Source organism: Panicum virgatum, chromosome 2K, assembly GCF_016808335.1.
Source record: "Panicum virgatum strain AP13 chromosome 2K, P.virgatum_v5, whole genome shotgun sequence".
In the NCBI taxonomy this organism is placed as follows: domain Eukaryota; kingdom Viridiplantae; phylum Streptophyta; class Magnoliopsida; order Poales; family Poaceae; genus Panicum; species Panicum virgatum.
In genome coordinates this window covers 28968776-28995446 of record NC_053137.1, presented here as the reverse complement: position 1 = coordinate 28995446, position 26671 = coordinate 28968776, and the positions used below count along the sequence as shown (strand labels likewise).

The following is a 26671-nucleotide window of genomic DNA, read 5'->3' as shown; positions in this document are numbered from 1 at the left end:
GTGCCAGACCACCCTTGGCCCCCACACTATCCTTCACCACCATATTTGTCATGTTCAGCTTCCACCTAAGCCCCTCCATCCATCTCTTGTCATGTTTTGTTTCCGAAAGGAACAGAACATCAGGGTCCTCCTTCTGGACATCCAAAAGACCTCGAACTACCGGGCCATTCCCCAATCCCCGACAGTTCCATGCTATCAGCCTCATTGGGACTGGCCGGGCTGTTCATGCAGCCCAGCCATCTCAGACGGTTCCTCCATCTCCTTCTCAACAAACTCCTCCTGAATCTTTGTCCTTTTTTGCTCATCTTTCTCCCCACGCCCCTCCTCATGACCCCTTTTCCGCGAACCCGGCGGCAGGATATTCTTCTCCCCTTCCCCCACCTTTGCGCACTATGGGCGCCTTCTGAAGGTGGAGGTTTTCTTCTTTCTTACATCAGCAACTAACGGCTCACCCTTCTCCCGCACGCCTTTACCTCCTTTGCCAACCGCAGGAACCTCCTGTTTTACCTCTCCATCCAGTACATTTGCAGCCACCTCATCCACCTCCATAGCAGCCTTATCCACACTCCCTTTCAAATCAGCAGCTTGCTGAAAATCTACATTTTCTTTTGTGTTTTCCTTTAGGGCCTTCTCCAGTGGCGACACCACCACTGGAACACCAGGACTCCCTTCTCCAACAACCGGCTCGACCCCCCTCCCATCCCCCTTCCCCCAACTCTGTCCTGCTCTCCTTATCAGTGCTTGTGTTATCACCAAAAGTTAGTCTTTTTGGGGCAACTGTTGCTGTGATATTATGCGACGTCATTTTCAGTGGGTTAGTGCCATCATCTCGGAGATCATTGTCTAGCAAAATCTTCTCCCTGCCACCTCCATCACTCAAAAGCAGCCCCTTCCCCACCTCCCCTCTTCTCCATGGCCTAAACGTTTTTTGCTGCATACTACCCCCGGAGCTACTACCCCCAGACCAACGGGGATGTTGATCCCCATCTCTTCGACGGTGTTGCCCGCATCCAATCCCCAAATTGCTGGGTATCATCTTTCCACACCTTCCTATCGCACTCCTCTACATGACCCAGAAGCCCACATGAATAGCAAAAATTTGGCAAAAATTCATATTTGAAGCTGCACCAAAAGTGGTCCTCACCCTGACTACCTTCCATCATAACCCCCCTGGAGAGAGGTTTGCGAACATCAATGAGAGTTTTGATCCAAAGGTAATTTCCTACTGCCAAACCATCATCATCAGTCTCAACCTCCAAAGACTTTCCCACCTTCTCCCCAATTAATCGACCAGTGACCCCATTCATCAATCCGAGCGGTAAGTCAAACACTCTAATCCACACCGGGATGTGTGTGAATTCCAGATCCTTTAGCCTTTTCGTCTCATCAAACTCGACCACCATCAGCAAATCACCTCCAAACTCCCAAGGACCCTCTGTCACAGCCCTTCTTTTGCCACCCGCTTGGAGGAACGTAAACAGAAACAAATTATCTCCCAATTCCCTGCACCTAATTCCCTTCACCGGGCACCAGATTTTCCCCAAGGTCTGCACCATCCCTTCCACATAGCCCGCTTTTGTAGAGAACAGTTTGCCCACCGCCTGGGGAGGTCTTCCGGACTCACTATGGTCTGCCTGCCAGGCTACCTTAACAGCTCCTCGCTCCTCATCTGTGAGCTTCAGTCCTCCAAAAAAACCCTCCAAATTCTCCTTTCCCTTCCTTCCACCCTTCTCCATTCGGACGTCCCCAACACAAGCCACCTACCCACACCACTCCACCTCGCTACCACCCAGCAGGCTCCACCACAACCCTTGAGGCACACCTCACCACACCACCACCAGCCACTACACAACAGAAAGCCCCACTGTCGCAGCTGCTTCGCCCTGCCTGCACACACCACCACCTCTTGCAGCACCACCCCCATGCCTTAGCCACCAGCTGGCCTCGCCGGCTCCCGCCCGTCACCACCGCCGGCCGAGAACAGTACCACCGCAACCTAGCACCTACCCAGCCACCGCCCAGCGCCGTCCGTCCATCCTCAGCAGCCGCCAAGAGACCCGCGCCCCCTACAGCTGCCCCTGCGCGCCCAAACCTCTCACCCGAACCAAGGGAGAGGACGAGGTAAGGAGTGGAGAACAGGATCCGTGGAGATTTGTGGAGATTTTGTGGAAATTTTGGAGGAGAGGAGAACCCGAAACGCTAGGGTTCGGGACAGGGCTCGGAGTCGCCAGCTCAAAACAGAGTCGAGCGAACAGAGACGGCGGAATCGAATTCCGTTAGTCTAACGCCCATTGGCCATCGACACGAAGCTAACGAAACGCAACACAAAACAAAAATCCTTCCCTAGTCTGACGGCCCTTGGCCGGCCATCCACACGAAGCTAACGAAACGCAACACAAAACAAAATCCCAATCCACCCACGGGTCCCGTCTGGCGTCGATCACCCTCTCCTCCGACTCGCCCAGCCGCCCCTGTCGCTCTCGTGCTCTCCTCCCGCTTCACCGCAAAACCCTAGCTCCGCTACATGCACCGGGGCGACGACCGTTCCGGCGGTCCCTCGGGCGGCGGCGACCGCTCCGGTGGCCGGTTCCAGCGGGGTCCTTCCCGCTGGTCGGGCGGCGGTGGCGGAGGAGCGGGTAGTCCGCCCCATCGTTACTCCTCGCGCAGCGGGGGAGATGGCAGTGGTCGAGGAGGCAGTGGCGGTGGCGGGAGGTTTCACCCGTACCGTGGCTCTTCCGATTTTTCTGGTGGCGGCGGTGTAGGCGGGGGTGGAGGGTACAGAGGCGGCGGTGGGGACGATTTCGGCGAGCAGAGGCAACGCTACGGTGGCGGCAACCGTGGTGGAGGCCGTGGGGATTTCCAAGGTTAGTTCCAAAATCACGTGGGCCTTTTGGATGCTATACGCAATTGTTAGGGTTGTGCTGTCCCCAGATGGGAAATTTGAGGTTGCTTAAGCATGACTAGGGTTTTAGTGCTGATTTGTGACCTTCCTTAGCTTATGGACGCAAATTCAATCAACCTTCTTAGAAATTCTTGGTAAAATAGGCAAGTCGTTGTTGAGACTTAACAAAGCTGTGCGAAACTAAGAGTGCATAGCAGGAATCCATTGCAAAAATATAGTACTAGTACACTAGCAGCTTTTGCTGTAATAATGAGAAAAACACCCAACTATTTGAGTGGATGAACTGTTGAGTGTTTCGGATATATAGGGTGCACCTTGTCTACATGTGGAGGGAGGGACCAGCCACAGTTCTATTTCGATGTTAGGCTAACTTTCCTAGCATTTTGAGTTGGGATTTTCTCTTAGCTTTATTCTTGAGATAATCTGTTGTAAAATTTGTAGTAACTTGGCTCATTGATTGGATAGATCTGTTTATTCCCACATTTGATATTCGACTAATTAGATTGTATAAGTGTCAATTATTGACTAATTTTACCATTGGTCCTTAAACATCCCAAAACTTCAGTTAAGAGTTAGGTTACTTGACTTCTCTTCTACTTTAAAGCTTGCTTTTCCATTCAGAGTTATACAACAAATTATATTGGTAGAAAAAGGTAGAATTTATTATTCTATGGTAGGAATAACTTGTGGCAAATTGCTGTATGTGAATGAGGTCAAGTGGACACAGATTTCTTAATCATAGGCAAACCCTTTACAACAACAACAACATAGCCTTTTTTCCCAAGCAAGTTGGGGTAGGCTAGAGATGAAACCCGAAAGAAATAAGTTCAAGGTTCTCATAGGCAAACCCTTTCTTTTACTTATATTGATATTGCTCTTGAAATTTTCCTGCAGATCATGATAGCAGAAGTAATTACGTCAAACTTTTTGTTGGGTCTGTTCCAAGGACAGCAACTGAAGAAGATGTCAGTATTACTTCCATGCTACTAGCTCTTTCTTGCATAGTAAATTCTTAATGTTTTGCTAGCATCTTTTTTAATTTATATCATTCCTGAGCTGATGATATAATTTGTACTCATCTTTAGTGTTGTGTTATTATTTATCACTATGCACAAAACAAACTAGAGGTTTCAAATTTAGAAGTTCTCTAGTTAGCTTACAAGATAAAAAATATGTGAAAGCATTGTTTGTCATATATCAGCTCATAATATTCAAATTTAAAATGGAATAAAGCGGCATCTAGCCAGTTATTACCTACTCCATTTTTTTTGGGGTCGTTGTCTTTTTGGCTAACAAGTGATTGAATTAAGCTAGAAAAGTACTCATGTTTGCCGTACATGATGCTTTATTTTTCTGTTATTTAGATTTTTATTTATTGTGTTCAGTTTGTGACAGATTCTTGTGTCCTCAGGTCCGTCCTTTATTTGAGGAGCATGGAGATGTTCTTGAAGTTGCTTTAATCAAGGATAGGAAGACCGGTGAACAACAAGGTGCACTATGACTTTGTTTTTTTCCTCATATTATCACAATGCAAGTATCTCTTTTGTTTTCAGGTTTCTGAGAGGTTATAGGAGCAACAAGGTTGCATCTTATCTCAGTTAGAGTTGGTGGTTGTTGATTTTCATTTCCTGCGCTTCCATTCTGTTCGTCTCCTGTGGATTCAGTAGAAGACCAGAATGGAAGCAACTAACTGTCCACTGATTACTGTAACCTAACTAGCCTCAACTCTACTGCTACACAAGGCAGCAGATTCAGTACCAAAAACTGTGTTTATATGATATTGACCTTCTGGATCTCCTGTGTCACTCTAGCAATGAGGGTGTAGTTTCATCTTTGCATCTATGTGCTTGATTGTGATGCAACAGATAACCTTATAATGAATCAATACAAAATTTCCATCCGTTGCCTTTCATGGTTTAAGATTTTATTATCCATGTAATTATGAATTGCATGGTGTGGAATCCCATAATGTGAATAACTGAATTCCGTGAAAAAGTGATTTGACGATGCGGTATAGCTGCACATTGCTTTCACGTTGATGACAGACAGCTGGTGTGGTGTTGATGATCCTGTACTGTTTGGAAATGATCACACGTGTTGTGCATCGTCAATCTAGATTCATCTGAATTCATCTGATTCAACGGTATATTGTCATGGGTGGTCCGAAAACCTGATCCGATGAAGATGATGAATCTTGTGAGTTCTGGGTTTGAACTCGATATTCTGGCTGTATGCAACTCATTGATGTGTGTGTAAATTTGGGATGCGCTTAGTGTTTCCATGACTGCATGATGTTGCTTGTCACAACTGTTATGGTGAATTTTCTGTTCGCACAAAATATCTACAATGCAATCCTTGAAATGATGATTCCAGCTGTATGGCAACCTTGGTCTGATATGGTTGGCAATGGTGTTTCTAAGTTATGGAACTTGGAGTTGATGACACATGACGGTATACCAGTGCTGTGCGTCTTGCATCCAATGTAAGCATGGACACTTACCAAATGGAAGTTAGTCTATTCCGTGTGATGATCGTCACTCCAAAGTACTTGACTTGTAGACACATTATCTGTGTAACTGCTGTCTATGAAGGGCCAATGTTTAGTATTCTGAGTCGGATCATTTGACATGCAGCTGATGATGGCGCTCCAGAAAGTCCTTGTGCTTGAACTATCTTATTGGTCTTTTGTTGCTGCTGCTTATATTGTTATCATAGGGAAAATTGAAATCGAACTGATTATGGATCCATAACTTATGTTATAAACGTGCTTCTGGATTTCAAAGCCTTTGCCATACATGATTTGATTACCCCTGTTAAGTGAGACACTCTGCGGTAAGATCATAGCATATGTATCTCATAATTATTCTGATATAGACTGCAGCATGGTGGATATGGTAGATGGGTGAAATTTGTTGCTTATTATTGTTTGTGCTGTCATGTTCAGCAAGTAGTAATGTCTCGTCTTCTGACAGATTGTACTCATTTATTGACCTAACTTTATACTTTGTACCTACAGGGTATTCATGTATGCTATCAGATGTTTGAATTGACATCACACTTTTTGGCTGTTTCTTTTCATCCCTATTATCCATGTGTGTTGGCTGAATTATATCTTCCTGGAAAGCCTTTTGAGCCATTGGCGAATCTGCTTATTATATCGTTTTCTATCAAGAATGATGTTGTGTGTGGGCTGAATTATATCTTTCTAGAAAGCCTTTTGGGCCATTTCCGAACCCGCTTATTATATCGTTTTATTTGAAGAGTGATGTTACCTGTATTCTCTAGACTATTTGAGTGTATCCTTTTATTATTTACCATGCACCTTGCGGTTCTTTTCATTTTTCTCCTCAATGCACATTCATGGGATGCACAGCTGTAAAAGCTTTCCAATGGAATGTCATATACAAACCAGTGATCTATCTTGCTCAAAGATCAATGCCATTTTGATGGTTTGTTTTATATATTTACTTACTCCTCTATCAGCTTGTTGTGGTATCTAGATTAACCACTGTATTGCGGCTATATTTCACTTTATCAGCTTATTGCAGGTTGCCTTTTGGCAATTGCTTTGCTAGATTTTTACTGACTGCTGTCAAAAAATGCTTTGTCATTATGATGATGGATCTTTGTTAATCCTTTTTATGGTGTTGAATACAGTGGCTGCATGAAGCCCCTCTAAACCTTTTCCGTGGTTCAACCTTTGAAACTTTCTTGGCCTTGTTGATAACCAGACTCTTATCACTTCATATTTGTTTCGTATTCTGTGCCGTGTCTGTTTTCTCATAGTATGCACAATTTTGGTGCATTATGTGCTTTGCTAACGACTTGTGACTGTTTGCATTTTATTCACCATTATACGAAGTGCAGACTGAGTTCTAATTCTATCACAGCTTAGGATTTATGGATATCCTCGTGCTTTCTAATGTGCGAATCACACTTCTTTTCTTTAATCTAAGTAATGCCTTTGGGTGTTACAACAATTGCAGCACAACTTCTAGTCAACTATAACATGGTAAATTGCCGTACCTGATGAATAGTTGTATGACTTTGATATTGGAGTGTGCCTGTCGGTGTTGCAAATGTAGTCTTTTCCCTAATCGATACTTTGATGTGTTCTGCTAAGTCTTTATACCATTTTTTTACCCCTTACCTGAATGATGCTTGCTCTTGAAATGCGAAATGGTCTAAGTTGTTTTTCTTGACTGTTTCAAACTAAAAAAAGAAATGATATTTGCCTCCTTAAATTCAACTTATCTCCTTTCTGCCTGCTGTTCACTGACTATTATTATGGCCGATATAGTAGATCACAGTACAGAAAAGAGTAACTGACTAAATAATCTGCGTTTTATACATTTGCAGGTTGTTGTTTTGTTAAATATGCTTCTTCTGAGGAGGCGGAAAGAGCCATCAGGGGTCTGCACAACCAGTACACTTTGCCTGGAGTATGTACTTCATTGCCAGCTATTCGTTAAGCTTGGTTTCTTTATTTTGCAATTTATTGACTGTGAATCTGTTTATGTCAGGCAATGGGCCCTGTTCAAGTTAGATATGCTGATGGTGAAAGGGAGCGACATGGTAATGCTTGGTTTACTATGTGACCTCTCTGCATTATTTGTTATTACTGGTTTTGAGGCAGCCATAACAGTTCAACCTGTTTTATACTCAACCACTCAAAAATCTTTTATTTTTGTGTTTAAAACATCAAACAGCGCACCTTCAACACTAGTGCCAGATTCTCTAAGATTTACACATACCTCTATATGCTGCTTATCACAAAGCACTTTATATTTTGTAGCATGTACAAACAAATTTATTGTGTTTCCTCAATCCTGATAGGTTTTACAATTACATGTACTCTGGTTCTTGATCACTTTAGCTGTGATTTTTGTTCCTATTGTCCATTTTTTCTGCATCTCAAATATATCATTTCACATTTAGGATTCTTTGTTATTTTGTTGTGTTCAAGTTGTGTAGCTTGTTTGTTTTTCTTCTTGAGATGAGATTTTTTGTTTCTTGTACTTACTGGGTGAATTCATTGGTTTCTTTGAAAAAAATTGCTAGGGGCCATTGAGCACAAATTATTTGTCGCGTCCCTCAATAAGCAAGCAACTCCAAAGGAGATTGAAGAGGCAAGTATTTTGCACTTCTTATTTTCCTTAACAATGTAAGACTCCTTTTACCGGAAACACTTCTCATCCTTGGTCCTAGGTGGTGTAGTGTAGTTTGTGTTGGAGAGTAGGATGCGTATTATGTGGCCCCTTGGGCGGTATATATAGAGTACAAAGACTTGGGGGGGTAAAACACCTCCTCGATATATATGGCAGCTCGGGATTACATATCCTAACCTACCAAATATACTTTGACATCCCCTCGCACTCGTAGCAGTAGCAACAGGAATGAACAGATTGGACAACAATGGAGACATCCCCCCGCAGTCGGAACGTCGGTGCGAATGCTTTGATTGGAGTAGCTTATGCAGATGATAGCCCTTTAGTGCCCAAATAACCAAGGTCGAAGTGGGCGTGGTCGAAGCCGTGGAGGAGGGCGTAGGTCCGAAGCGTCAACAAAGGCGTACGAGTACACAAACTCAACAGGTTCTTGTCGGTGACAGCTGCAAGACAGTGAGCGGCGAATGGCGATGGTAGACGAGGCAACTGAAAAGTGCTCGGGCGTCTTCCTTCAGCAACATCGGCGGCAGTGTCCCCGCGAAAATAGCAGTAGGCGCGGACTCGAATCGAGTGCAAGCTTGACGAGGAATGGCATCGGATGGCGCCACCTGAAAAGGTGGTGACACCGGCGATGATGGCTTGATCACGAGCATTGATGCCGCAACTCGTGAGTGCATGCAACAACAACCTTGTTCTTGGGAGCGTCGACGACAATGCGGCGATGAACGGCAGGGTGATGCAAACCTGATCTCTGACCAGGAAAAAAAAGAAACGCAACAGCAACAGACTGACCGTGGATACAATCTCGGCCCACGGTGGCGCGACCCGCCAGCGACGCTGGGCGGGGAACGGTGCGTGGAGGTTGGGGCGGAGCGAGGAGGCCCCGTTGCAGCCCGTCCCGGCTGCGGATCTCGAAGAAGGTTCGCCAGCATCGACCGGCGGCGTGGCAGCCCGATGTGATCCCAGCATCTCCTGTGGCGTAGCAACCTAGCACCCCCTTAGGCTACCTCCACAGTCACGCGGTCGCACACGGCGGTATCTACGGCGCAGGAGGAGGGAGGGGCAGGGTGGTGCTAGATGCGCCGGTGGTAGATGACGAGGGGAGGTGATGCCGAGGCAGCCGCGCCGCATCACCACGAGAAGAAGGTCCGTTTGCGTTGCTGGACCACGATAGGCGCGGTGGATTAGAAGGATCGGCCGCGCATCCTACGAGGGCGCTGCCCCGGCGGAGATCGATCTCCGTGGGGGGGGGGGGGGGCGACGCGACGGTGGCGGCAGCGGAAGCCTAATTAGGTCACATGATCGTGACCCTCTGATACCATGTTGGAGAGTAGGATGCGTATGTGGCCCCTTGGGCGGTATATATAGAGTACAAAGAGTTGGGGGGTAAGACATCTCCCCGATACATATGGGAGTCCGGGATTACATATCCTAACCTACCAAATATACTCTAATAGTTTGGACCATTTCTCTCCTTAATACAAAATCACAGCTTCCTGCATGTCGAGGAAAAGAAAACAAAAAATTTCTTGTCTGAGGAATATAGAATCTACTGCTTGCTATCCATTACCAACCTGCGATAACATTTTTCATTCTTAAATATTTATGCACCATTGACTTAAAATATAACACCATTGATTTTTTCATTCATTTGACTATTCGTCTTCTCTACAAATATTTGTGCAAATTGATACATTTATAAGCTAAATCTGAAGTACTGTTGATGATCGACGTAGTGGTACTCGTTTTGTTTTATTTAACTAATTCATTAAATAAATATTGTTGGTAAAAGTTTGGGCAAAAAGTCAACGGTGTCATATATTTGAGAATGGAGGGAGTATCTACGTTGAGGACATTATTAGCACAAATTTAGTAGTTTGCGTTTCTAAGATTGATGACAAATGCATTTTCTTCAGTTGAGAAACATTTGGAGAAATGTATTTTGGACCATATCGATGTTTAATGTGTTTTTCAGATCTTTGCCCCATATGGTCATGTGGAAGATGTTTACATTATGAGAGATGGCATGAGGCAGAGCCGAGGTTTGTGAATTGTTTGCTTTAATATTTAGCTCTTCTCATTCCAAGTTTTAACTGATTCCATTCCAAGTTCTGACTTTTGGCTTATGTAATATAAAGGTTGCGGCTTTGTCAAATTCTCATCAAAAGAGCCAGCAGTGGCAGCTATGAATGCACTTAATGGGACTTACATAATGAGGGTAAATTTCTGTGCAAGGCTGACATTCTGTGTTTCGCTTTCTGGATATTTATGTCGTATTTTGTGTGTTAGGGGTGCGAGCAACCATTAGTCATTAGATTTGCTGATCCTAAGAGGCCAAGACCTGGAGAATCGAGGTGATTAGCAAACTGCAACTATTTGAATTATCATATTTATTTTATTTACCTGAAATAATTATAATCATCATCATTTCTACTATCTGATTTGCCTTTCTGGTTAGGAGTGGCCCTGCATTCGGGGGTCCTGGTTTCAGTCCTCGATCGGATGCAGCCCTTGTTATCAGGTTTCAGTTTCACTACTTATTCAGTTACTTATGTTTGCACAAGGACAGCTAAATTAAGTTGTTAATAACATGAACTATGTGTGGTTTCTTCTTGCACATGAGTTGCTGACACATGGATTGGGTTGGGTGCAGGTGGAGAAAAACCCACCCATAGTGAGACCTGTCACTTCTAGCTGCACCCATAATGGTCTAGCAAGATGGCAAGTCAAACTTCCACCTCATAGCTTCTCGCTGTAGGATCTGGGCATAATTTGACCTGTGCAACCTGATGAACCTATGACACCAACAGCTGCTCGAACAGCCACCTGTGATAAATGATTTCTTCCAACCACACGATTTGGTCGATGCCTAACCTGAACCACGCAAGTTAGAGGCAATGCTCTTGCAAATCACAAGGAAACACAAGAACAAATGGTAGAGAAAACTCCTACTCCTCAAGGGGGCAGCTATGGCACAACCCTAAGGATAAGAGCACTTGGCTTCTCTATTTTTCTGAGTTCAATTCGTGGTTAGGGTTTCCACTTGGTGTACAAGGGATATTTATACTAGGAACATCCCTCCTAGTTGGGCTGGAGGCCTTACAAACAAGCCCATTTTGAAAATACAGAAGTTGGAACACTTCACGGGGTGTTCAGATCGGACTAGTCTGAACTACTCGGTCCTGGAGCCGTCTTTACAAAAGTACACGAATCTCATTGCTGGGTAATCCAAAGTACTCGAATTAGATGCCATTGGAAAGTAGACTTCATGACGCTTCCAACGGTATAGGATACTCATGGTGAAACGGTCAGGATTGGTACAGTTCTTGCCTTGAACTCTTGTCACAAAATCTGGAGCAGTCTTTACAAAAGTTCTCGAATGTCATTGCTGGGTTATCCAAAGTACTCGAATTAAGTGCCATTGGAAAGTAGACTTCAAGACGCTTCCAACGGTATAGGATACTCTAGGATTGGTACAGTTCTTGCCTTGAACTTTTGTTACAATATCTGGTGCCATCATAGGGACTGCAACTGCAACTTGCTCTCTATCACTTGGACAGACTTTCCATGGCCTCCTCTTAGAACCTAAGGACAAGAAATGCACTTCCATTAGGCAGTAAACAATTCTTAGTAGAGGCATGTTCACATTCATTAAGTAATAGATTCACCTCATCTTGTAGTAGTTGCACTCTTGCTCGAGTCAACAGTCCCTTGTAGACATTGTTGTCTTGTACATTATGTGGGCTCTATTGGGATGTCCTCATCATCCTCCCGTTCTTCAAAAAGAGTCGACGTCAACTCTTAACTCTTTAGGACCAAGGAATGGGGATAAATTTGGCAAGGACTTTGAAGGGACCATCTCCACGGTGCAGCAGCTTTGATTTTTGTTTCTCTGGAAATCTATCCTTCTGAAGATGCACCCAAACAAGGTCTTCAGCATGGTTTTCAAGGCATCGCCTAGACGTTGCCTAGGCGTCTAGGCGAGAATTTTTTGGGCATCAGAGTCGCCTAGATTGGCGCGCGTAAGGCGTCCGCCTAGCTCGATTAGGCGTCCGCGCATCGCCTAGGCGCCCGCGGCAGACGCTTTACTCGCGGCGGCGCTTGGAAATAAACGGCTGGCGGGAAGAAATCGTGCTCGCGCTGGAGCTTCCCGCATTCCGCTGCTGCGTGGGAAGAAATCAGGAGCGATAGACTAGAGGGTGGGAGCCGGGAGGTAGAGGAGAGGGAGGGAGAGAAATTAGACAGAGAGGGACTAGAGCCCCGCTCCGCCCCTTCCTAGGGCGGCGATTCCCACCAGCGGCGCATCGATTCCGCGCGAAGCGCAGCATGGCCGACTGCCCCATAGGTCTTCGTGCGCCGCTCCCCTCCAGCAGTAACCAAAGGCCTCCATCTATGGCTCAATTGAAGCATGCCGGCCGTCAAATCAATCCGTCTGCTCTGTGATAGGAACCTAGATCCATCTCCACCTGCCTTCCCGCCGGCCGCCAGCTCCGATTTGGCTTCCCGCCGCCCCCCTGCTCCCACCTGCCTTCTCGCTGGGCACCAGGAATCGACGTATGCATCGCCTCCTGTTAGTCTCCCCTCCCTTGTTTTGACGAGGAGACGAGGCAGCTAGCAGCATCCTTGGAGAGTTTGACGAGGCTATGGAGAGATGAGTGATTTCAGATTTCTTTTGCTATTTCATATATAATAAAATAATGTGCACTACCAGCACTACTAATTAAATGATGCCATTAGAGACTCGTTTTTGGCTACTGAGACATCTTAGATTTGCTATTTTGCTACTTTATATTGTGCTCTAGTAGTCTAGTACTCTAGTAGCACTACTTATCATCCTTATTATGGTCTAAAACTCTGGATGTATGTTAAAAATTGGCAATATTAAGGTGTAATATGCTTCTGAATTTTAGTTGCATTATATATTAACATATTTGTATGGCGTCGCCTAGGCGTCCGCCTTACTTGCCTAGGCGTCCGGAAGGGGGTCGCTCGCCTCGCCTCGCCTGACCGCCTTTTAAACCATGGTCTTCAGGTTCAAAGATCATCTTTTTGCGGTTTTTTTTTGCTTTGGCAGCATAGTGTTTGGATTTCCTCTCAATCTCTTGCTTGGTCTTGATGTGGATGTTCTTCACATATTCAGCTCTCTTAGAAGTTTCCATATTTGCACACCCTTGGAGTGGAAGTGGTAGCAAATCGAGTGGTGTGATCGGTTTGAAACCGTACACCACCTCAAATGGCACATTTGTGTGGTAGAGTGGACTGCTCGATTGTATGCAAACTCAACATGTGGCAAGCAATCTTCCCACACCTTTAGATTCTTCTTGATCATTGTTAGCAGCAGCATGGAAAGTGTGCGGTTCAACACCTCCGTCTGCCCATCAGTTTGTGTGTGACAAGTTTGAAAATAACAACTTTGTTCCAAGCTTGGCCCACAAAGTCTTCCAAAAATAACTCATGAACTTCGCATCACGATCTGAAACAATGGTCTTTGGCACGCCATGGAGTCTCACAACTTCTCTGAAAAACAAGTCAGCTATATGTGATGCATCGTCGCTCTTGTGGCAAGGAGTAAAATGTGCCATTTTAGAGAACCTATCCACAACAACAAAAACTAAATCCCTCCCCTTCTTAGTTCTTGGTAACCCCGAAACAAAATCCATACTTATATCTTCCCATGGTGCGCAGGGAGTAGGGAGTAGAGTGTACAAACCATGAGGGTTCAATTTTGATTTAGCCTTGTGGCAGGTGGTACATCGCTGCATGAACTTCTCCATGTCATGCCTCATCTTAGGCCAATAGAAGTGATCACTCAGCAGCAAGTCTTGTCTCTCCCAATGTGACCCATCAATCCACCCATATGTGATTCCTGCAATAAGAGCAAATGAATGGAGGAATCTGGAATACACAATTTGTTAGCTCGGAATAAGAACCCATCATGAAAATGGTACTTGTCCCACCCTTTTCCTTCTTGACATTTTAAATATGGCTATGCAAAATCATGGTCAGTGGCATATAATTCCTTTATGTTTTCTAATCCTGGCACCTTGACCTCTAATTGATTTCACAAAACACTCTTTCTAGACAAAGCATCGGTAACAACATTTTCTTTCCCTTTTTTGTACTTGACAACGCAAGGAAAAGACTCAATGAACTCCATCCACTTGGCATGCCTACGGTTCAGTTTTGCTTGGCCTTTCAAATATTACAAAGCTTCATGATCAGAATGAATGATGAATTATTTAGGTCAAAGATAATGTTGCCAAGTTTCAAGCACATGAACTAGAGCACATAGTTCTTTGTCATAAACAGGATAATTTAGTTGAGCACCATCAAGTTTTTCACTAAAGTATGCTATGGGTTTTTTCTTCTTGCATCAAAACATCTCCTATGTCTATCCCACTAGCATCACATTCGATCTCAAAAGATTTATTAAAATCCGGAAAATCAAGCAATGGGGCTGAAGTTAAACAAGTCTTTAGCTCTCGAAAAACGGCTTCTTCTGACTTACCCCACACAAATTCAACACCCTTCTTAGTTAGCTCATTCAATGGGGCTGCAATGGTGCTGAAATTCTTCACAAAGCACCGCTAGAATCCGGCAAGACCATGAAAGCTTCTCACTTGGCTCACATTGATAGGAGCAGGCCAATTCTTGATAGCTTCAACTTTGGATTCATCCACTTCTACTCGCTATCCTGAAACAACAAAAGTCAAGAACACATCCTTGTCGGTGCAAAAGGTGCACTTTTCTAGGTTAGCATACAACTTCTCAGTTCTAAGCACATCTAGCACCATTTTATGGTGTTCAACATGCTCTTCAATGGTGTGGTTGTATATCAAAATGTCATCAAAGTAAACCATCACAAATTTTCCAATGAATGCCCTCAAAACATGATTCATTAAGCGCATGAAAGTACTGGGTGCATTAGTTAAACCAAAAGGCATCACTAACCACTCATACAAACCAAATTTTGTTTTAAAGGCTGTTTTCCATTCATCTCCTTAATTCTAATATGATGGTACCCGCTACGTAGGTCAATTTTAGAGAAAATAACAGCACCACTAATTTCATCAAGCATGTTATCAAGCCTAGGGATGGGATGATGATATCGGATGGTGATGTTGTTAATAGCCCTACAATCAACACACATTCTTCAAGTACCATCTTTCTTTGGAACAAGAATAACAGGGACAACACAAGGACTGAGGCTTTCATGTACATATCCTTTGTCGAGTAGTTCTTGTACTTGCCGCTGAATTTCCTTTCTCTTCCGGATTGGTGCGGTACGGTGGCCGGTTTGGAAATGAAGCTTCTGGAATAAGGTCTATTTGATGTTCAATCCCATGAAGTGGAGGTAGGCGAGCTGGAACCTCCTCGGGAAAAATATCATTGAAATCCTGCAAGGCAGTGGAAACAACACTAGGAAGAGAAGTCATGTCTTTAGCGGTTAGAATTGCATCTTTGTACAGCAGCACAAAGTGTGTCATGTTTGGATTCTCCCTCATTTCTCTCATTTCAGATTTGGTGGCTATCATGACAATCTTTATCCCCTCATTCTCTCTCGTTCCACTCATGTTTGGCTTGTGGTGCTCACTCACCGATTTTTGGACAGCACTAATGTTTTTTTTTCTCTCTCGCTCTCACTCAATTTCTTTGGCATGTTGGCTATCATGATTTGAGCTGGAGTCATTGGCAACAATTTGACCCCTTTCCTTTGCCATTTGAAGGCATGTGTGTTTTCATACCCATCATGTACAACACGCCTATCAAATTGCCATGGCCTTCCCAAGAGCGTGGCAAACCGTCATGGGCACACATCACAATCAACAGTGTCGGCGGTGTAATCATGTATGCTGAATGTTACTCTCACCATATGCTGCACCTTGACGTCTCCACAATCACTAAGCCATTGCACATGATATGGGCGAGGGCGTTTTATCATGGTCAACCCCAATTTCTCACACATTTCTTTGCTAGCTAGGTTGTGGCAGTTATCACCATCAATTATCACCTTGATCAACTTGCCATTTGCTTTTGCTTAGGTGTGAAACAAGTTGAATCGCTGTGCTTGCTTCTCATCTTTGAGCTGAACACTCAATGTCTTGGTGACTATAATGGTGTGACCAGCCTAAAAAGGATAAGTCTTGTAGTTAGCATCTTCAACTTCATGTGTGTTATCAATCTCATCATTTTCAGCAAGAAGTTCACACTCTCCTTCACTAGCTGAATCATATCCTCCATCTTCAGTAATAATCATGACTCGATTGTTAAGACAATTCTTGATGACATGATCTCTTCCTAAGCACTTGAAACATTGAATTCCACTACTTCTAGAGGAGGAACTTGCTGGAGTACTGGTCTTAGATGATGTTGGGCTTGCAGATTTCTCCACATTTGTTGAAGCATTAGATTTTTCAACGGCGTTGGAACGATCATTAGCTTTGGAGCTTGAACCGGGTGCAAACATACCTCGTCCCAAATCAAACTTTGCTGTTTTTGGAGCACTTGATGATGCTCTTGAGCTGAAAGTTGAATGCTTGGTTGGTTTAGCATCATCATGCAATTGCCGCTCAGCCTTTTGTGCAATGTGCACTAGCTCCACTACATTGTTGTAGGTCTGAAATTCTACAACACGTTTGATTGGCTTGTTTAGACCGGAGAGAAATTGTGCCATGGACTGCTCTGCATTCTCATACACACGAGCTCTAATCATAGCTTGTTCCATTTTCTTGTAGTATTCTTCCACAGATTTGCTTCTTTGCTTCAAATTCTACAGCTTGTCAAAGAGGTCACGTTTATAATGTTTCGGGACAAAACGTGCTCTCATTTCCCTTTTCATTTTAGCCTAGGTTGCCACTGGAAATTCACCATTCTCCTCTCTTTGATTCTAAATTTGTTCCCAATTCCCACCAAACCAGAGCAGTTCTACACCAGCTTGAAATTGCAACCTTTAGGGTTCACACAAAAAGGTTGGTCATGTTAACTCCCAATTGGGTCTTGCTAGAGAAGTTCTACACCAGCTTGAAATTGCACAAGATGCAAGATTACTGTCGAGACAGGAGAAGTGGCTGAGAGACCAGCTCAAAAAACATTCTTTGGCCCTATCTTTACTACAGCGTACGATCGCAAGAAGTCGATCCCGTATCACTTGGCTCTCGGAAGGAGATGCCAACACTGCTCTGTTCCACTTCCATGCTAAGCACCGCAAGAGAAAATTTTTATTTGCAAGCTTGTTTCGGATGAGGGACATTTGCTTACTAGCCATGAGGAAAAGGAGAACAACATCCACCATTTATACATCCATCTTCTTGGAGAATCCTTAGACCGGGAAGTTACTGTTAATTTGGAGGAACTGAACATCCCACGGTTTGATATGTCAGATCTGGAGACTCCTTTCACCGAAGAGGAAATTTGGAAAACCATTTGTTCCTTGCCATCCAACAAAGCCCCAGGGCCAGGTGGTTTTACCGGGAATTTCTATAAAGCATGATATCATGACAGCAGTCTCGGCTGTATGGAGCAGGAAATTTGGGAATTTCAACTTGTTGAATTCGGCTTACATAACACTTATCCCAAAGAAAGAGGATGCCTCACATGTTAGAGACTTTAGACCCATCAGCCTAGTTCACTCCTTTGCTAAACTTATTGCAAAAATCCTTGCTAATCGTCTGGCTGGTAGACTTGATCAGCTGGTTTCCCCCAACCAGAGTGCATTCATCAAAGGTCGTTTTATACAAGATAACTTCATGTTAGTGCAGCAAACAACTCGACACCTGCACCAACAAAAGCAAGCTCGGTTATTGCTGAAACTTGATATAACAAAAGCTTTTGACTCGGTCTCGTGGAATTTCTTGTTGGAAGTTCTGAGAAATCTTGGTTTTGGGCAGATTTGGTGTGATATTATCAGTGGTCTTCTCTCTTCTTCTTCCACTCAAGTGCTTCTCAATGGATCTCCCAGGGAAAGAATCTCCTATCAGCGAGGATTGAGGCAGGGGACCCGTTGTCCCCAATGCTGTTTATTTTGGTAATGGATGTGCTGTGCTATATGGTACAAAAGGCTGCTGATGAGAACCTGCTACAACCTCTTGCTAGGAGGGCCCTGCAACATCTGATTTCTCTTTATGCAGATGATGTGGTAATTTTTCTAAGACCTTCTGCTACCGATATGGATATCACCAGACATTTTACACCTTTTTGGGAATGCTTCTGGATTAGTGACAAACATTCAGAAGAGCAGTGTTGCCTATCTAGTGCAATGAGGAAACTCGGGAAATTATTCAGGCGCACCTCCCTTGCCAGATGTTGGATTTCCCTTGCACCTATCTCGATTTGCCACTTTACCTGCAGAAATTAACAAGGGCCCAAATTCAACCACTTATCGATAAGATTGCTGATCAGCTTCCTAGATGGAAGGCTGACCTATTAACAAAGGCAGGCAGAAAAATCCTAGTTCAGTTTGTGCTTATCTCCAAGCTCATCTACTTGGCAATGGCTCTGGATCTCCCTACCTGGGCTCTCAAAGCTATTGATAAGATTAGAAGAGGTTTTCTCTGGAAAGGAAGAAAGGATATAAAAGGGGGCACTGTTTGTTGGCTTGGTCCAAGGTTACTTGACCTGAGGCACTGGGAGGACTTAGCATCTCACAGCTGCAGCAATTGAATTGGGCCCTTAGGATGAGGTGGCTTTGGCTACATAAGACTGAACCTAGCAAACCTTGGGCCTTCCTCCCAATTCAGGTTCATCAGTCAGTTAAATCCTTATTTAGGGTGGCTATCATCACTCAGGTAGGTAACGGCATGAATACCTTATTTTGGACTGACTGTTGGTTGCATGGGCGAAGCCTGGATATGATGGTACCTCACCTTTTTGGCACAATTTCCAATAGAGCAAGGAAAAGAACAGTACATGAGGCCATGATTGAATGGAGGTGGATATCTGACATAAGAGGGGCCCTAACTGTGGTTGTTCTGGCTGAGTATTTGTGGCTCTGGGATTTACTTTCTGAGGTAGTGTTGCAAACAGAGATAGAAGATAATCATATTTGGCAATTCTCACCCTCAGGAAGGTACTCGTCAAAGTCAGCTTATGAAGCTTTATTCATCGGAGCCATTCAGTTCAGACCATGGGAAAGGATTTGGAAAAGTTGGGCACCGGACAAATGTAAATTCTTCATGTGGCTGGTTGCACATGATAGGTGCTGGACGGCCGATCGATTGGCTAGGAAGGGACTGCCTCATCCTGAATATTGCCTTCTTTGTGATCAAGAAGAAGAGACAATAAACCACTTGCTGCTGCATTGCGTTTTTGCAAGGCAGGTATGGTTCTGTGTTCTGCAAGGGCTTGGTTTGCAGGCCTTAGCACCACAACCTGATGAAAACTCCTTGGATGATTGGTGGGAAAATGTGATCAGCAGGGTAGATGGCCCGGTCAAGAAGGGGCTTAATTCCATTATAATCCTGGTGGCTTGGTCGCTGTGGAATCACCGAAACCGATGTGTGTTTGATGGAGTGCAACCAAACCTGAGGGAAGTTCTTTCTTTAATCAGGGAGGAGCTAGCTTTTGGGGCTTTGCTGGTGCGCGAGGAATTTCTCATATCCTCGCCCAGTTACCGGCTGGTTAGGATAGCTGATCCTGGTCATGGGTCTAGAAAAACAAGTGCTACAGGAGTAGAGTTTTAGTTTGTGTGTGAGGGGGGTTTGTTTCTATAGGCTTTTGTTCCCCCCTAATAAACAAATCAAAGCCTGTGTTTTTTCTGGGTGTTCTCACCCACCTTATTATATTGATACGCAGATCTCCTGCGTGTTCGAGAAAAAAAAATCAGAGCATATCCATCAAAGTCAAGTGCAGCCATACGCACCTTCTTTTCCTCTGAATAATTATGCACACAGAATATCTTCTCAACCTTTAACTCCCATGTAAGATATGCATCAGGTTCAGATGTGCCTTCAAATTTTGGCATGCTGAATTTCAGCTTTCCGAACTTTTCTTCATTGGGCCGATTATTGATGACATTGCGATGGCGTTGAAAATTGTCATTGCAATGTAGTCTGAAAGTATCTGGATCTATCGTTTCACTGTAGTACCATTACCTTGCCCACGGCCTTTTCCTCAGCCAAAGGCATCACCACCTCTTCCTCCTCCACGCCCTTGCCCAAGGACATTCTTTCTTCCTTGCTCTTCCCGCTATGACAGAGCTGCATACTCTTCATCGGTCTCATCTAGCTCTTCTTCAGGAGAGCCTACATCACCTTGTGCCCTCAATGCCTTCACAACTTCGGCAACCACATTATTTTGGGCTACAATCATGTTCTCATTAAGTTGGTCATTGAAGTCTTGCACTAGCTTCTGTAGTCGCTATTGTGTGACATAGGTTGGTGGCTGCTCTTCATTTTCACCTGCCATGGTTAGTGTAAGAAAAGAAACCAATTCAAGTTATGTGGCTTTGTGGAAACACTCAATCTCACCTCTTTACCACCGATGTTCTTATGTGTCCTTGCTGAATTCCGAGCTGCACTCACTTTGGTGGTAGTAGACACGACAAAAGTGATAGATTAAGCGAAATCAAAGTCACGGTGCATCCTAAACACAGTCTTATTTGTGGAGCTTGAAAGGTTATGTATGTGGTGGTGCAATCTGAAACTAAAAACAGGGGAATTGTAGAATGTGTTTAGCAACTCACACACAAGGATGGGAAAACATATTGCAGCAAAAAAAAAAAGCTAAACTGAAGTTTTGATTGAAGACAAAGCTCAGTGCTGCAAAAGTTATGGAGAGATGCTAGCTAGATGTTCACAAGATCAGCAGGGCTACAAGATTTGCACAAATGATAGATATATGCAAGCTGAACATTATCAAGCAAGACCAGTCATTGTGGTGATCTCAGCGCTTAATCCCTTTTTTTTCTTTTTCTTTTTCTTTTTCTTTTTTCCTTCTTTTGCTACAAAGATCAGCCACCAGATTATAAACAAATTAGCACTTACTATTGAGATAAATTTTAGAAAGAGCAGAGTGCAAAGCCCACAAGCAACAACCTACAACTAGTCTCACTAGGTTCAAAGTTTCCACAAAGGATAAATTTGGTTCATTACTGAAACTTTTCATGGATAAAGCGTGGAACAACTCTAATATTTAGAAACCAAGCATATGTTGTTCTTATAGGATTTCAAATAACCTTTCCAACAAACTCAAGAACACTCAAATCGGACTTGAAATGTAGAAGTTATGTTGATTTTCATGTGCTCTTCTCAAACTTCAGATCTGAGCGTGAAATGACTTAAGGATGAAAATAGATCTGAACAAGAGCACAAGAACGAAGGGGAAAATGCAGATCTTGATGGGGAACAAATGGGGAAAACAAATCAGAGGCGGAAAATGAGGGGAAACACAAAGGTTCAGCAACCAAACTCGATCTATTGGACAAGAACTTAACCAAACTCATTGAAATTTCAGATCGGGTTATGGGTAGTGGAATATTTTGGTATTTTCGAGTTTAGAACAGTAAACCAAAGGGAAACTAGTGGTTAAAGATCCTACCGAGTAAACCGTAGCTCTGAATTCCAAGATGATGCGGGGCTTGCCCGATCTTCTCACTGTAGGATCTGGGGATTACTTGACCTGTGCAACCTGACGAACCGATGGCACCAACAGCTGCTCGAACAGCCACCTGTGACAAATGATTTCGCCCAACCACATGATTTGCTCGATGCCTAACCTAAACCACACAAGGTAGAGGCAATGCTCTTGCAAATCACAAGGAAACACAAGAACAAATGGTAGAGAAAACTCCCAATCCTCAAGGGGGCAGCTATGGCACAACCCTAAGGACAAGAGCACTTGGCTTCTCTATTTTTTTGAGTTCAATGCGTGGTTGGATTTATACTAGGAACATCCCTCCTAGTTGGGCTGGAGGCCTTACAAACAAGCCCATTTCGAAAATACAGGAGTTGGAACACTTCACGGGGTGTTCAGATTGGACTAGTCTGAACTACTCGGTCCTGGAGCAGTCTTTACAAAAGTACTTGAATCTCATTGCTGGATTATCTAAAGTACTCGAATTAGATGCCATTGGAAAGTAGACTTCATGATGGTTCCAACGGTATAGGATACTCATGGTGAAACCTTCAGGATTGGTACAGTTCTTGCCTTGAACTTCTGTCACAAAATCTGGAACAGTCTTTACAAAAGTACTCGAATGTCATTGCTAGGTTATCCAAAGTACTCGAATTAAGTGCCATTGGAAAATAGACTTCAAGATGCTTCCGACGGTATAGGATACTCATGGTGAAACCTTCAGGATTGGTACAGTTTTCTTGCCTTGAACTTCTGTTACAATATCTGGTGCCTCACAGGGACTACAACTTGCTCTCTATCACTTGGACAGACTTCCCATGGCCTCCTCTTGGAACCTAAGGAGAAGAAATGCACTTCCATTAGGCAGTAAACAATTCTTAGTAGAGGCATGTTCACATTCATTAAGTACTAGATTCACCTCATCTTGTAGTAGATGCGCTCTTGCTCGAGTCAACGGTCCCTTGCAGACATCGTTGTCTTGTACATTATGTGGGCTGTCTTATACATCAGTTGGGATGTCCTCATCAGATTTTGGGCGCCCAATGTGCACCCACAGGTGAAATCCTACATCATCCTCAACCCGCTTAAGTATGGGTCGGATCGGGTCAGCACCCATGGGTGGAATTCTACATCCACGCCTGCACCCATTAGGTGCCAAACCCTTGGGTGCCTGCACCCATGGGTGTGACTGCCATCCCTAGATTGTATGTAGAAATACTGAGAAAAAGAACAGATGCGGTAGCTCTGAAACAATCTGCAAAAGATGTTTAACGTAGGGATAAATAAGATATGATGGTATATAGACAACAATGGAATGCCTGAATGTGAAACAACTGTTAACTTTTATCATTTTTCTGTCTTGTTGAAGAGTCTAATAGCCTTGTACTAATTAATCATAATCATATCTTCTACTCCCTATGCACCAAATTATAGGTTGTTTTGACTTTTCTAAATACATAGCTTTTGCTATTCACCTAGTTTGGAACGGAGGGAGTACTTGAGAAGTTTTAGAGTTTCATCAGAGTTTGCTTAGTGCTATTCATTTTTTATTATCCAGGCCTACAGCAAATCTTGAGGAACCAAGGGGTCGCCATATGCCTCCTGATTCTTGGCGTCCATCAAGTCCAAGGTCAATGGCACCAAATCAATACAATAATTTTGGATCTGACAATCCCTTGATGCTAAGTGGTGGCGCTGTAACATCAGCAGATACTGTATGTTTCAAGTCAATCCTTTGTTGTGGTTTTACTTTTATAGTTAGTTCGTTTCGTAATATTTTTTTTCCTCAAAACATGACAGGCTGCTTTTCGACCTCCGATGCTCCACGGAAATGGTTCCTTATCAACTCAGACAGCTGCACCAACTTCATCGCATATGGTACAACTATTCATATTGTGACTTCTGTTTAATGTTTTTTTCCTTTGAAATTGTTATATCATAGTGCTGGGGACTCTATGCTTTCTAGGGCATGAACCCTCCAATGGTACAAGGGCATCACCTTGGAGGCCAACAGATCCCAACCATGCAAAAGCCACCTGGTCCACCACAGAATTTCCCTGTAGAATTGCAGAATGCTCAGCAAGGACAACCTCTGCAGGGGCATATTCCACAGATTGCGCAGCTTCAGGTTCCACAATCCACGGGAGCTGTTTCATTTGGCCAGAATATGCCATCTATGCAATTGCCTGGCCAACCTCCAGCATCACAGCCATTGATTCAACAGAATGCTTCTCTAGGTGCTTTACAGGCTGCTTCATCTGTACAGTCCAATCCCATGCAAGCTGTTCCTGGTCAGCAGCAATTTCCCACCAGTGTTGCTCACCAAATGCTCCAGCAGTCGATGCAGCAGATGCCTTCACAAGCACCACAGTTGCTGCTTCAACAGCAGGCAGCTTTGCAGTCTAGTTATCAGTCTTCGCAGCAGGCGATTTATCAGTTGCAGCAACAGCTGCAACTAATGCAGCAGCAAACTAACCTAAATCAGCAAGCCCCAGCACAGGTTGCTAAACAGCAGGTACTTTCCTTATACCGACTTGATTATACATGATATAAAACCATGCTACATGTATGTTCCCCTTGTCGCTGTCTTCCCCTGTAATAAATTATATCTGCTTTCTGTTTTCCATTGGATAACATATTGTAAACATGAAATGTATTCAAACTACGTAATTTTTGCAGTCTGGACAGCCAGTGCAATCCAGCACCCCTGGTGCTCCAGGTGCCATTATTCCGACAAATATTAATGCAATTCCACAGCAGGTTGGTTCACCTGCAGTTTCTTTAACCTGCAACTGGACAGAGCATACCTCCCCTGAAGGTTTTAAGTACTACTACAATAGCGTTACTCGTGAGAGTAAGGTGAGGAATAATGCTAATCATGTAATATTTTAGCAAAATTTGTGGTTAATTCTTAGGGGCTATTGTGTCCTGCAGTGGGAGAAGCCTGAAGAGTATGTGCTTTATGAGCAGCAGCAACAGCAGAAACTGCTTTTGCTTCAACAGCACCAACAAAATATTGCTGCACAGCAACTGCAATCACCACCACAGGGTCAGTCACTTCCATCCATGCAACCAATTCAACAACTTCCCCAGGCACAAGGACAAGCACAAATGCAGATGAAACAACAGGTGCATGTGCAGTTCCTTCTCTCATGTTTTTGGCTTGTGGATTCTTTTTAGCACTGTCTACAGTTTTATATCACTATTTTGCTTGTGTGCAAACATGCTTGAAGATAACATTTTTCTCTTGGACAAACTGGGATTGTCCAGATGGATCTGGCTTTTTTTCTAGGGGCAGCATTTTTTCACTGTAGCTCTTGTCCTCTTAGATTCAAGTAGATTGCTATTGAACTTCATGCAAGCTTTTATTTTGCAATCTTCTGTTCAGGACGCAGGATGCAAAAGAGGACAAGGATGTATCAGTTGTATAAATTGAGCTATCAGCTCTGTATTTAGAAGCCTTTCTGGTTAAATTAGGATAGAATCTGAAGATGCCAGATTGTCTTTTGGCCTTCGTTTTTCATTTTGGTGCAGTATGTTCTATAATAAATTTTACAATGTCTGAAATTGTGGAGCTCAAAACTTCTATGCAGGAATTAAATTACTCTCAGTTACAGGCAGCTGGTTCCATTGATCCCAGCAGGATTCAGAAGGTACTTTAGTCTATTGCATTACTTAAATGTTCTCTTAGCACTGTGACTGCTTATTCATATTTCCAGTCACATCACTTATTTTGGATACATAATTTTAGGACATTCAAGCTGCACAAGAACGTGCTTGGAAAAGTTAGTGCTGCAGGTATGAATAACCCTTCTCCCTTCCCTATTGTCAACGTACCCATGTATTGAAACATGTGGGGGGCTTTCCTTTTATGACCTTGGTAGGACATTATGTCTGGTCATTGGGTTGTGCTTATACTTTGCCTTGATTTTTGTTTCATTTTTCAGGTCATGACGACAAAAAGTGCTAGTCAAGACTGGGAATTGAGCTCAGCCCCTGTGCCGTTCGTCTGTAACAGCGGCTGTTTATCCTGCACAGCCAGGCGCCCATCCCGATATGCGTAACTCTGGATTTATATTAGACTGATATGTAGATGGTAGATCCTGTATGCGTACATTGTTGCGACCTAGGCGATGTATCCCTTGTTAGCCATTCATGTTCTCCGGCGGGTTATCCCCACGCGACGGAGGGTCTTTTCCTGGGTCCCTTTCATCTCTGTTCTCTCCTTACCGCTGTGGTATGATTTGTCATGTTTGCGTGATGCTGTGGCATTACGTTTGGCGGTCTGATTGTTTTTCCCTGGTTTCGTGTTCTGTGTCGCTGATACGAGGCACCGTGCAATTCCGACTGATAATTCAGATATCATGCGGGAACATTTCATGGCCGGGTCCAAGTGCACGTTTTTTCCTTCGCCTTGTGTTTCTGTGGGCCATGGTGTGTAGAAATTTACCATTGGATAGGCACATTGGCGTATGTGCCCAGGCGTTGCGTTCTTTTTTTGTTGCGTTTTTTTTCTTTCCCTACCATTTTTTTGAAAGCCTCATCTCGTGGGCACAAGCAGTAGTATCTGAACTTACACTGTTAGAGAATTGACGGCAAATAAACGATGACAAACAGTAAATCAATCATAGAGGACACGAGGATTTAACGTGGAAAACTCTCTTAATGCGGAAGGGAAAAATCACGGGCGCTAGTCAGCAAATTTTCACAATATCGAGTGTAGTTATAGGATGCTGAATCACTGGCTTAGGTATATATATGGAGTAACCCTAATGTGTACTAGTGCTTTGCCCCTCGCACCCCCAAGGCGTTCCTGGGTGCAGGTGCTGATTCGGCCAGATTGTCTTCTGCATTTGCTTTGGCTTTTTGGTGTGATGCCTAGGCGTCGTTTTGCTTCGGCTCAAGCCTCCGGCGACGAGCCTCTGCTGCGCTACGTCCGAAGTCGATCTTTATACGTGTCAAACTGAATTTGGATCATAATTCAACAATCTCCACCTTGAGATAAATTCCTTCTTGTAGCATGAATCAAACC

General features: G+C 43.9%; 1 protein-coding gene across 3 annotated transcripts; it reads left to right on the top strand.

Moving 5' to 3' along the window:
* The first annotated feature begins 2265 nt into the window (after window positions 1–2265).
* LOC120672953 (flowering time control protein FCA-like) lies at window positions 2266–25945 on the top strand. Of its 3 annotated transcripts, none has more exons than XR_005674429.1 (18): window positions 2266–2864; window positions 3797–3867; window positions 4314–4392; window positions 7262–7344; window positions 7426–7477; window positions 7964–8031; window positions 10046–10112; window positions 10209–10288; window positions 10360–10424; window positions 10529–10591; window positions 23198–23354; window positions 23440–23517; window positions 23606–24154; window positions 24319–24498; window positions 24574–24768; window positions 25028–25292; window positions 25391–25437; window positions 25587–25864. XR_005674429.1 is itself a non-coding variant. In XM_039953608.1 (18 exons), the coding sequence occupies exons 1-17, from the start codon at window positions 2525–2527 to the stop codon at window positions 25427–25429; spliced, it is 2145 nt and encodes a 714-aa protein (XP_039809542.1). In that variant the 5' UTR covers window positions 2266–2524; the 3' UTR covers window positions 25430–25437; window positions 25587–25945. The 3 variants fall into 3 exon arrangements, 2 of the variants coding, with proteins under 2 accessions (XP_039809542.1, XP_039809530.1); XM_039953608.1 differs by having other exon boundaries at window positions 24400–24498; window positions 25233–25292; window positions 25587–25945; XM_039953596.1 differs by having other exon boundaries at window positions 2271–2864; window positions 25233–25292; window positions 25587–25945.
* Window positions 25946–26671: the final 726 nt, after the last annotated feature.